This window comes from Ooceraea biroi, chromosome 1 (genome assembly GCF_003672135.1).
Source record: "Ooceraea biroi isolate clonal line C1 chromosome 1, Obir_v5.4, whole genome shotgun sequence".
Classification (NCBI taxonomy): domain Eukaryota; kingdom Metazoa; phylum Arthropoda; class Insecta; order Hymenoptera; family Formicidae; genus Ooceraea; species Ooceraea biroi.
Window position 1 is genome coordinate 21,041,419 of NC_039506.1, and position 11,452 is coordinate 21,052,870.

Genomic DNA, 11,452 nt, shown 5'->3' on the forward strand with positions numbered 1-11,452 from the left:
TTCCGAACGTACGTGCGCGATCTTGCTCGGTACACCACCCTTTGTTCCCCGTCAGTCTTTCTCGCCGTTCTTCTCGACTGCGCCGTCCTCTCGCGCCCTTCTTCCCACGGATTCTTGCCTCTCTCGCTTCCGACATCCACCTTGCATCTCTCTTCGTCGTCTGACACGCGGTTACGCTCCTGCTCGCTCCACTCGCCGGCCGCAGGTTGCCGCCATTAGCGCAGAAACCACGAGGTGGTTTCGTGCACTCTCTTTTCTGCTCCGTAACCGCTCCGAAAAATCCGCTTTCAAGGTGATAACCCGCTGTTCGCGGGTGATAAATTCCCGTCCCGCTCTTGGCTTGCCTTTTTCGGACACGGAGGGCACGGGGGTAAAGAACGAAACGAACGAAAACGAGGGCCAGGTAACGAGAACTGCGAGTCGCAAATAACGAAAATAAATAATGTGACGAGAGTTCATTGTACGGTGGTCGCTTCGCGCGCGCAAATGGCCATGGTGAAGCGAAGCAAAATCTCGAACGGCGGATAGCTGTTTCCTCTCGCGAAACGGTTCAATCGTGTCGGCGTGCGGCGCACACGAGCGACGCGGAAATTCGAATGGAGTAATTATCAGGCCCCGCAGGCCTACGCGATATTAATTGCAAATTATCTATCCACCCGTCTCGCATGTCTTTTCATCATTCAACTTACAGTTAATTTCAGAATGATATTGATATCGAATGATATTAATTGCAAATTACACTGCCCGAGTGTCACGTGAACGCTATTAATCTTACCGCCTTATCGATCGGCGTCCAAACGGTTTCCTGTCGAAATCAATCGAGGGAACAGGATTGTCCGTATGCGATGCATTCACGCGAAATGATCATCTTTGAAACGTACTAAACGCGATTAAAAGCTAGACGTCTCTCGTTATTTACTTGAATGATGTCAGATCACTCAGACAAAAATAATATTAAATTTATAAGTGTCCCCATTAATGCAAAACACGTAAAAAAAATAACATTATCAATTCAAGTCTGTCTGACTGATGCAATTTCTTTTAATTTTTGATCGTCTTAGAAAACGCCAGCATGCAGTCAGATGCTATAAACGTCGCTGTAATCAGTTTAAGAGTGAAATTACTTATTTGTCACAAACATAATGGCTGCCCTATTATTTTTAGAACGTGCTGTGAATATCTCTGTAATATTCTCGAGCACACAGAGCCCGCTTAGACACTACGCTCCCCGCGCCGTCTCTGATTGGCAGCACAATTAGGTTTGCGGAATGCAAGGTGCAGGATTTGGCTTAGGGCGAAGAACACGTGAATCTCGCGGCTTTCGCACGCACAAGCACAACGCAACCCCGACGCGCGTCTTCCGAGACCGCATACGGATGCGTTCCCGCGTAATCGTCGAGTACACGGAATCGCTACCCCTTGTGTGCCGAGATCCAATTTGCGGTCGCGTATACACAGCGCGCCGGTAAGAGGAGCCGATTGCATCGATTTTTGCTCACGCCACGCTCACTGTCTGCGCTCGGTTTGCATCGCGCGATGCATCGCGTCGTGGAACGGCGAGGCCGAGAAACTTTATCGTATCGGCAACTTTTATCGTACAATTTGCAGGAGACGAGTAGCACGAACGCAGGGCTAATCGTTTCTTCTTACCTCGCGCTCTCCGTGTTCGCAAACGAGCGCCTCATTTCTCACGCGCACCTCGAGAAAAATATACACCCCCTCAGAATTGCGTGTTCTACATTTCTGAAGCACACACGTCCGTGCGTGCGCATGTTTCTCGCGTGTATCCGCGACGGTGTGTAGTCAGCCAACTGGGAAATGTGCAGCTGACTGATGCAGGACGAGCGCGTTTCGGTGGGTGCCTTTGCCGGCGCGGCAAGTTTAGTTTCGCTGCTTCCTTTACCGGGACCCGCTGCAACTTATGAATAAAGGATACGCCAGCAACGAATTATATTTCCATAAACGCCCGCATGGGACACATAGTCGGCTCCGATGTACCGTGTGCCTTTCGTTTGAGAGGGACGGCGCCGGGCGGCTAGCTATAACTGCGTCTAGCTTATTTCTTCCGCTACGAGGAATTGAAATCCTTGCGAGACCATCCCGCGCGTGAAGAAAGCGTTTCTCGCATTACCTTCGCTGCGAATGTAGGTACCTGGCATAAACGTCATTGCCAGTCTAGTGATTGCCAGTCTAATTTTCGCACATATTCGCACGATCCCTCGCGTAAAACTGAGAGCACCATGATCTATTTACTAATAACGAAGGAGAGAATACTGTCCGTCAGCCGAGCTTACCAACGATCAGTTTCTATGTAATAATGTGGCGAATGCGTTTAATTAGTGGACTCTTTGTACGGAAGGAACTAAAAAGCGTTCCTCTGCACAAAGCGCACCGATCACCACGCGCCAGCGGAGGCAACCTTTTCGAAGCACCCGCCGCCAGTATCTCTCTCAAAAGCATTGTTCGCTTTGTGCCTTAAAGTTCGTTCTGGTAAATTGCCTTAAACGTTATCGCCACGGTCAGGGTAAACGATCCATCGCGGCGTTCATCTTTCTTTGGCCGAGCTGTAACCTTTATTTGAGCAGCGAGATCGGTGATAATCTTGGGCGCGGAATCTCGAACGCTCGCGGTCCTGGAGTCTCAACGTAAAGCACGTCCATTATAAAACCGATATAGACGTGTGCGATTTCTGCCTGCGAAATGCCGTCGTCATCATCCATCTACACAGAGAGAAAGGTTTCTTTGGATTTACACTGAGAAAAAAAAGTAATTGGATAACAAAAATATAGCTTGATCCAATGAAATATCTCATTACGGGGTGCCAACGAAATATATACTTATTGCAATAATATTTGTTATTGCAATGTCAATACTACAATTCATTGTTCCAACATCACATCTTATTCCTTGTATATTTTTTGTGATTGCTAAAACGCAGTTCTTTATCTAAAATATGTTATACATAGTTGGAGGATTACCTGTTAGATTTGAATTAATCGCAACTTAAATTCTATGAAATATAGGTTTAGTTGATGAAAAAGAAGATATAGTTAAGAGGAATACATATTTATTTAAATCAATTGCCAATTTACTTTCACAAAATGAATATGTAGTTACTACAATAATTTCTGTAAATGATAAGACACCATAATCAATGAAATCAATTGCTTCTTCATTCTGATGAAAAAAAGATACAATTGACGAAATCATTTATTTGATTGGTCGGACTAAAAGAATACTGAAATGAATTGTAACTGTACTTCCTCATAGTAAATATTTAATTACTAAACTAACGTTTGCAATCGGCAGAATTATGCGTTAACTTGAATTGATAACTTTTTTATTTCTATGAAATAAAAATATATTCGTTGGAACGACTTTTTTGATGACAAAATCAGATATTGCTTCAATGGAGTGCATTGCTATATGTACCAAATACATACCGCAGTAGTGTAGGATTAAGAGAATTGCATAGTTATGCGAGCCAATCTTATCTACCTTCCGTTGAAATAGAAGCGTACTTATTGGAATGACTGGAAATACTTGACAGAAGTACAAGGTCTGTCAATGTAATTACCGAATTGGTAACTGCGCTCGCATCGGATGACATTACGAAATTTGGATCGTTTGATGTGCCTTACACTATTGTTTATATGTATACAAAAGTTGATGTTCTGTGTCACCCGCGATGAACGCAGTTGCCAATTCGGTAATTAAACAGACCTTGTACTTCTGTCAAGTATTTCCAGTCATTCCGATGAGTACGCTTCCATTTCAACGGAAGGTAGATAAGATTCGATCGCATATAACTATGCAATCCTCTTAATTCTACGCTAATGCGGTATATGTTTGGTACAGATAGTAATGCACTCCATTGAAGCGATATTTGATCTTGGCACCAAAAAAATCATTCCGACGAATATACTTTTATTTCATAGAAATAAAAATGTTATCAATTAAATTTGACAGTAATTACAGATGAGTAATTACATCTTGTCAATTTCATATAATTGATAGCAATAGAAAGATGTTGCTTTAATAAAATATGGCTGAATCGATATCACATATACTATTTATTTAGATATACATATTACAATACTACATAAACTTTACAGTATACCTGTTTATATTAATATTATATTAATAATAAGTTAATAGTTTATATTAATAAATATGTTTTGTTATGTTCTTTCCTAAAAATAGTTGTTTAAAAAATATAGTTAAATTAATAAAAAGTGGAAAAATCTGAGAATCAGTTTTTGAATACTAAACATTTTTGTTATTATTTGACGTCGCAACATTTTCGTTATTTTCCAAGATGGCGGAGTATACGTTATAGTGATTACTAATTTACCGATTGCGATTCTACTTGTCTTGCTCAGAAATTTGTAATTTGCAAGTAACTCAGAGAGAAGGGTGTATTTGATTTCCAGATATATTTAACACACGCTAACTCTGTGGAATCTCTCGAATTAGACAATCTTCTCGCCAACTTTCGCTTCTCTAGCTTTTCCTTGATTTACACGCTATTTACACCTGGCGTGTATATGACATTAGTACTTGAAAATAATATAGTTTAATTCATTTATTTCTCTACATTTTACCCATATAAGGTACTTCTTAGTGAACTTTCAAAAAAGAAAAGTCTTTTTACATAACTAAAACAGAAAGCCAAAATTTAAATTCTTATTTGATAAAAATTATTGGTTTTAGGATCATAAAAAATAAAACTATAAAATATCTTTGATATTTGAGGTTTAAACTTGCCGTTTTTTCACTTTTTCAATCATAAATATATATAATTTTAATAAAAATTAAAGAAATATATATCATTCTTTCTCCAACGTTTTCTTACACAAATTTCTATGAAACGCAACTAATTTCTATGAAACTATAACTAAACTTATTTTATTAATAACAAAAATAAGAAATTAATCTAAGGTATTCTTGGAACATAACTTGTACCAGCCGCAGAAAAATGAATACTTAACGGAGCATATTCAACTAATTTTGTTTGAGGCACAAAACCCCAAACATTCGATACTGTAATCATATAGGCATAATAATGTTCGACAAATTGTACTGTATTTATAACTTTGTATATGAAGTATGTATTATTTTTATCATCAATCAAAGTAAATTGAATTTGACCGAAATTGTGATCACCGCCATCTACACGAATAATCATATTTGGTTTATATTTCGTACCATTAACTTCTATCCACGATACACATTTGACTTTATCTATGAGCTCAGAAGGCACGACAGTTTTAAAATTATCGAAGATGTCTATATTTGTCAGTTTATCACATAACATAGTTCCCATATCGATACGTTTACAAAACCCTTTTTGCGAAATAAATCGATAATTTAACAGTAGTTGTTGCTTGAGAGCTACAGTATAAGGAGGGTTGCTCCGAGATGTAACAACTTTGGCAGTGGCTTTTAATTCTTTATGTTTTACTTCGAATCGAATGCACGACATATTTCGAATAGGTCCCGTTAGCTGCATAGCACGTGGGTAATGTAGTAAAATATGATGTTTATACTTTAAGTTTTCATTGGAAATTTTGCGGTACAGTTTGTGATGTTGCATCATAAGTTTTGACAATAAACCAATGTTCTCATTCGTTATTTCCCGACATAAGATGATTGATACTATTTTACGAAGAAGTATATAAATTTCCCAAACCTGATTTTTTTCTGGGATTAAATCACCGATCAATAATCTGAAATAATATAAGAAGTGGTGTGTCATTTCAGCTGCTGAATATATAATGTATCCTTTCTTAAGAGCATCCAATGTTATAAGAGTCGGAATGTTTTTCGAATCCTGCGATCCGTAATCGAAATATTGAATTCAATGATTTAACGTTTCTAATGAAAATAATTTCTGATCAATGATAAATATTTGCAATATTTTTCCCAATTCATAACGACATACTCCTTCGAAAATGTCGTGCATTGGATCAAAACTAATATTATTAAGAACATGAAAGTTTGGGATTGAATTAAAAACACATTCTTCATGAATGCCTTTACTGCGGTTCGTCACATCTAGCGGGTAACTTTCAATCGTTCGTATGAGCTTGACATCTTCAACAATTTGAGATTGTGACATTGTTTTATCTGCTAAACAGATCCGGCATGAATAATTAGAATTGAAACTCGTAGTGAATCCTAAAATGGTGTTAAGACCTAAGTTGTCTCCCAAAATGTGCAATAAAGCAAAGTTTACTTTTCCTGTATAACTTTCAGTTGAAATAATTATTCCATCCGTTTCAAGTTCTTTAATCTGCTCGACAATATTTGAAAAATTAAATTGTTTCCGCATTCCTTGTGATCTTCAGATTTATGTAGCTGTACTAGAAATATGTTTTCCAACTGACTAGAGTATTTTTCAGGAATACACCCAATAGTACAGTACACCGCGTCAAGTTTGTGTTTACCTCGATGAGTCCCGAGGGGATTATTAATTTCCAAATCGTCAAAATAGAGGATCAATGGCAATACAACATTTTCGTAATTTCGCTCGATTGAACGCCAGTTTGCCCTGTACATGGTTTGTGACTGAATCCTCTTGCTTTAATTTTGTAATGTAGGAAAGAAGAAACTTATATACCCCCGGTAGTTCTAGAACGTTTTTAAAAATCTTTTTCAGAGGTATAACACAAATTTTTCGATACGTTACACACATTTGTCGCTTATGATTCATCAATTTAGGCTTAAACGTTATGTTAATAGGTACTTCTTCTGGTTCTATTAAGCAATTGATATTTTTAAATGTTTGTAATACATGATATTCAGATGAATAATCTTGAAAAGCGTTTTCAACAATTTGAACATTGTTATTAAATCAGGGTCTACATGTGGCGAAATAGCTTGATACTTTTCTCGAAGATTATTTACACATTGAAAAAGGTGCGCAATGGATCGAATGTTTTCTTGGGTAAACGAACGTGTTAAAGATAAATTTGCATACAATTTAGCTACGAAAGAAGCGGAAGCTTTAGCTACACTGTCTGCAAATTGTTCAACTGAAATATTGGAAAAATTCTTATTCCCATTTTCATTTTCTGATGTAGCAATAGATTTAGCAAATGACGGTGATTCAACGCTATATTGCTCAACTTTGGACGTATCAGATTTCTTGTCGATATTTATTTTTTTATTTTTCACGTATTTTTCTTCGATATTTGTTTTTGCGATATGTTTCCGCGACACGTGTTTAAAAAATGAGTATATGTCGCTAAATTGACGAGAACATGGTCCTTGGCGACATGTAAATGTCGATACACATTTTTTATAATGCTTTAACTTGCAATGTCCTTTCAAAAGCTTTAAAGAAGCTACAGCTTCAACACAAAAAGGGCAATAATACATTTTTGTTTTATTTATTAAAACTTTAAAAAAGAATATTTTAATATTTTATTTTGTTTTACGAAATTGACTTTTAATAAACGTATATATAGTGACTATCTAAAGTTTTATTATCATCAATCAAGTTTGATACGTAGTATTTGTTGGAAAAAAAACGAAATAAATTAAGCGTGTACTGATCACGTATAGTTAATTATTTGACCTGATTCTCGCATGTACTTAACTATTAAGTTAAGTTCTCGAATGTTAAGTTCTCAAATTTCTTCTGTTTCTCCAATAGCACGCAACGCAGTCATTATTTCTATTATATATCCGATAGGTCGATCAAATTTTGTCGAAAAATTATAGAGTTCACGTTGAATTAAATACCATATATGTTCACTTGCCGGAGGGTAAGTCGCTGCGAAGACGTGAAATGATTTGAAACAAACATCAATAGCTTCAAAAGCTGTTGGTACACTGTATAAAATTGAGTCGATGGAAACGAAATATGCTTTAATGTTGTCGAGAGTTGGTCCTACGACAATAATATATGGTTGCACTGTCAACTTCTGTAAATTCATCACATTAACACGACTTTCACGGACACTAGCAACATGAGCAGCGACCTAAAATAAAAAGTGCTTCATGTGAAAATGTTTATACATTGATAATTAATATATTTGTTATGATAATATATTTCTTATGAAAAAAAAATATATTTCACCTTGACATGTGCAACAAGACTTTCTTCCGATTCAGACATAGAAGATTTCCAGTGACCCTTACTAGTGCGAATTCTACCTTTTGGTGGAATCATGTACGATAGCAAACATAATTGTGCAATTGCCTTAGTGCCTATTTACAGATGAGAAAATAATAATTTATTCACGAACACTCCATTAAATTATACACATTTTCAGATTATAGGTAAAACTTATAAATCTAGAAATGTGAACTTACCATCATCAACGTCTTTCGATAAAATATCCAATATTTCATTTACGCGCATTAATTTTTTTGTCCGATGCAGAACACACTTGTAACAAGCGGCAAAAAAATTGTGGCCACTGACTAATGGCGTCTTGAACCGTGCAGAATCCCCAGTTTTCAAAATCTTGTTTGATCAGTTTCCAGCCCATCGGATGGCGTAGTACAGGCCATTTTTCAATGCAGTCGAATATCTTTCCACCTTTAATCGTGCAAAATTGGTTTTTTCTCATCTGACTTGTGACTCTCCAGTGACTTTCGAATAAATACCAAGGTTCTTGATTTGTATTCAGCCACTCGATGCTTTGTTCTGTTACTTTCGTTCTACCTGAATGACATGATGCTATGAAAGAAATACAACAAAACATTAATCACAATTCATAAAATTACTCTCTGTAAACAGGGGTCGTTCGAGCAACATCTACTCTCCCATGTTTTCTACTTATATACATAAATGTTTATATACAAAAATGTTAATAAATTCATTTTTCATTCTATTTTTCGATTTATCCGTAAAGTAAAAGGTTGAATGGTGTTACATAAATTGTTTTATATTTTTCTATTATAACATATTTAAAAAATTGAGAATCTGAACGATCCCCGTTCACAGAGATGCCGAAAAAACATGTAGGGTTAAAAATACCTTCAGACAGATTACTGATGCTTGTCGCAGTGTCCTCGCTGGACTCAGTACAGCCTCGTAGCATACGTTTGACTCGTTGAATACGGTTCCGATATTTTTCAACGAGCTTGCCGCGCATCGAGCTTGATTTATTATTTTTCGAATGTTTTTTTTTAATTGGCGCAACGTAATAAACATTGATATCTTCTTTGGGGAAAACTTCTATTATCCCTCTCGCCAAATCATACATAAAAGTCATCACTATTCAGACGTCTAAAGAAAAACATCCAAGTTCTCGAAGAATTTTTCGTGAGGTATTACCGAAAATAAGTTAAAATAATTTATATATCCTACCCTTTTACGTTGTTTATTATCGAATCAATTACGATCTCGATAATATCATTTCGAGCTTGGCGTGAAAGAGGTTGATTTTTATACGCTCGTACAATTACACGTCCTTGTTCAGTAGAAGTTATTATTTCCTTCACATTAGGACGTAACGCGCGTTCATAAGTCCTTTTGTCAATAAAGCACTTTTGCTTATTCACTTTTCGTAAATATTGCGAAGCATCATCGCTATTCTCGTCAGTAGATATACTTTCCGAATCGGATTCTTCAATATTTTCCTACAATGATATATATAATACAATATGGAAGGATACATATACGCAGTTAGCAGCATTTTAGTGAACACATTTAATCATATCGAGAAAAAATCGTATTGGATAAAAAAAGATATCATAAATTCAATTAAATATGGTGCTAATTCAATAAAATATGTCATTAATTCCAATGAAATACATGACAGATTCAATAAAATATGTTATTAACCCAATGAAATATGCTATTGATTTAATATAATACGTTAGTGGTAAAGAAAGGATAATATCAATCGTATACAGATATCTCCCGTTTTATGAACTGTTCTTCATAAAAACGAAATTTTTTCGAATTTTTGTCGAATAGTGAAAAAGTATTAAAATAGGTTTTTCATAAAAATAATATTTCGTAAAGCGAAAGTTCGTAAAGTAGTTAAATGTCATATATATTATTAAAATTATTTTACATTTCGTTTTTTCATTGCGATATGTGTCTTCCACTTTTTCATAAAAGTTATCCTCGGTCCGACACATGGTATAATTTCTTTCAATAAATCGTCCGTTAAATCTTTCATTATTTCTTTTGTTATTCCATGTTCTAAAACATTTTTTACGTACATTAAAAATAACCGAAAAGGCGGTAATTTGGTAATATTTACTTTCATCAATAATATAAAAGTGTGAACGTTACGAGAAATCATATCTTACCTTGAAAACGCTGAATACACGCTGCATCTATTCCCCATTCCTGAAGAAGGCTTCGAGTTTCTTCATCTGCCATGACATGCGCTATAATCACTTCTGTTATAATCACTCGAAATATCACAATCAGTATCGATCACAATCACTATGTGGACTTCACTAAACTTATAATAACTTGTTATAACCGGCACGGGCAGAGACGGTTCCTCGAATACGTCTGATCAACGACGAAAGAAACACAAGATGTAGAAGACCGTTGAAAACAATGGAAAAACAACGCTGAGCGAGAAAAGGACGCAGAGCTCGAGGCTCGAGCGCCTGGAGTGGGGATAGCGGCACCGAAGTCCGAGCTCTGTTGCATGCCGAAACACGTACGAACTTCCTACGAAATGTTTTCAAGCTCTGTAACGGTTTGTTTCAATCACAGAACTGATTAACACATTAAGTATAATTATTTGTATCAATTATTTGTATCAACAGTATTTCAAAATTAAATAAATTTATTTGCTATTAAACAGCTAATTGGCGAAATTGCATATGCATTTCAAGAAATGAAATATGTTATTGGATCAAAAAATATTTCCAATGCCATTGCGTTGCTTGAAACAATTACATAGTTCTTGGATTACATTTTTCATATAATAGTATTAAGAACATTATAGTTGAATCAATGAAATATTTTTCAATAACATAGATGCTATTGAATCAACAGTTTTTTTTTCTCAGTGTAGTATTTGTGTTTGTTTGACTTATATTTGTTTGACTAAAATAACAATATTGTAGTCAACACATTATTTTATTGAATAAAAATTTGATTGTTTCGTTGCATTAAATCGTATTATTTTATGGAAAGATAACTATTATTTGAAATAGTACTTTAAATTTATTGATTCAAATAAGAGCGTTGTTTGTTTCAATGTTTCAAACGTACATTGCTGATAATATATAATTATAACAATATATTGATTCACCAAGCGACCGATAGATGGCCAGGTCAGGCGTGACGTTCTCGCTAGAAACATTTGCGTTATCACGTATAAATAACCATCCGGAAAACCGATTTAGCACCCTTTTCTACTAAACGCGATATTAATTCACGCGACATTTACAAAATGATTTTACTAATGTTGTTTGCATTAGTCTTTGTTTATAATATTTAAGTCACAAATTACAAATACAA

At 35.6% G+C, this 11,452-nt stretch overlaps 2 protein-coding genes across 3 annotated transcripts; both read right to left on the minus strand.

The window, feature by feature from the left end:
* Positions 1-4,267: 4,267 nt before the first annotated feature.
* LOC105278510 lies at positions 4,268-8,485 on the minus strand. The gene is made up of 3 exons (XM_011337657.3): positions 8,323-8,485; positions 8,087-8,217; positions 4,268-7,988 (listed from the first exon to the last, which is right to left on the minus strand). The coding sequence occupies exons 1-3, from the start codon at positions 8,369-8,371 to the stop codon at positions 7,635-7,637; spliced, it is 534 nt and encodes a 177-aa protein (XP_011335959.1). The 5' UTR covers positions 8,372-8,485; the 3' UTR covers positions 4,268-7,634.
* A 652-nt stretch (positions 8,486-9,137) lies between these two features.
* On the minus strand, positions 9,138-10,648 carry LOC105278511. 2 transcript variants are annotated; one of them, XM_011337659.3, is made up of 4 exons: positions 10,279-10,648; positions 10,038-10,168; positions 9,326-9,597; positions 9,138-9,244 (listed from the first exon to the last, which is right to left on the minus strand). In XM_011337659.3, exons 1-4 carry the CDS (start codon positions 10,349-10,351, stop codon positions 9,214-9,216), a joined length of 507 nt encoding a protein of 168 aa, XP_011335961.2. In that variant the 5' UTR covers positions 10,352-10,648; the 3' UTR covers positions 9,138-9,213. The 2 variants fall into 2 exon arrangements, with proteins under 2 accessions (XP_011335961.2, XP_026827568.1); XM_026971767.1 differs by lacking the exon at positions 10,038-10,168 and having other exon boundaries at positions 10,279-10,644.
* Positions 10,649-11,452: the final 804 nt, after the last annotated feature.

What these genes read in the sequence shown, in the direction of transcription:
- LOC105278511 (XM_011337659.3), bottom strand. Translation starts at nt 10,351, where the DNA reads ATGGCAGATGAAGAAACTCGAAGCCTTCTTCAGGAATGGGGAATAGAT. An exon ending in TCGCAATGAAAAAACGAAAT is followed by an intron (nt 9,598 to 10,037) that starts GTAAAATAATTT and finishes ATATCATTGTAG; the next exon opens with GAAAATATTGAAGAATCCGA. An exon ending in ATAATAAACAACGTAAAAGG is followed by an intron (nt 9,245 to 9,325) that starts GTAGGATATATA and finishes GTTTTTCTTTAG; the next exon opens with ACGTCTGAATAGTGATGACT.
- LOC105278510 (XM_011337657.3), bottom strand. Translation starts at nt 8,371, where the DNA reads ATGCGCGTAAATGAAATATTGGATATTTTATCGAAAGACGTTGATGAT. An exon ending in ATCGAAAGACGTTGATGATG is followed by an intron (nt 8,218 to 8,322) that starts GTAAGTTCACAT and finishes ATCTGTAAATAG; the next exon opens with GCACTAAGGCAATTGCACAA. An exon ending in GTCTTGTTGCACATGTCAAG is followed by an intron (nt 7,989 to 8,086) that starts GTGAAATATATT and finishes TTTTTATTTTAG; the next exon opens with GTCGCTGCTCATGTTGCTAG.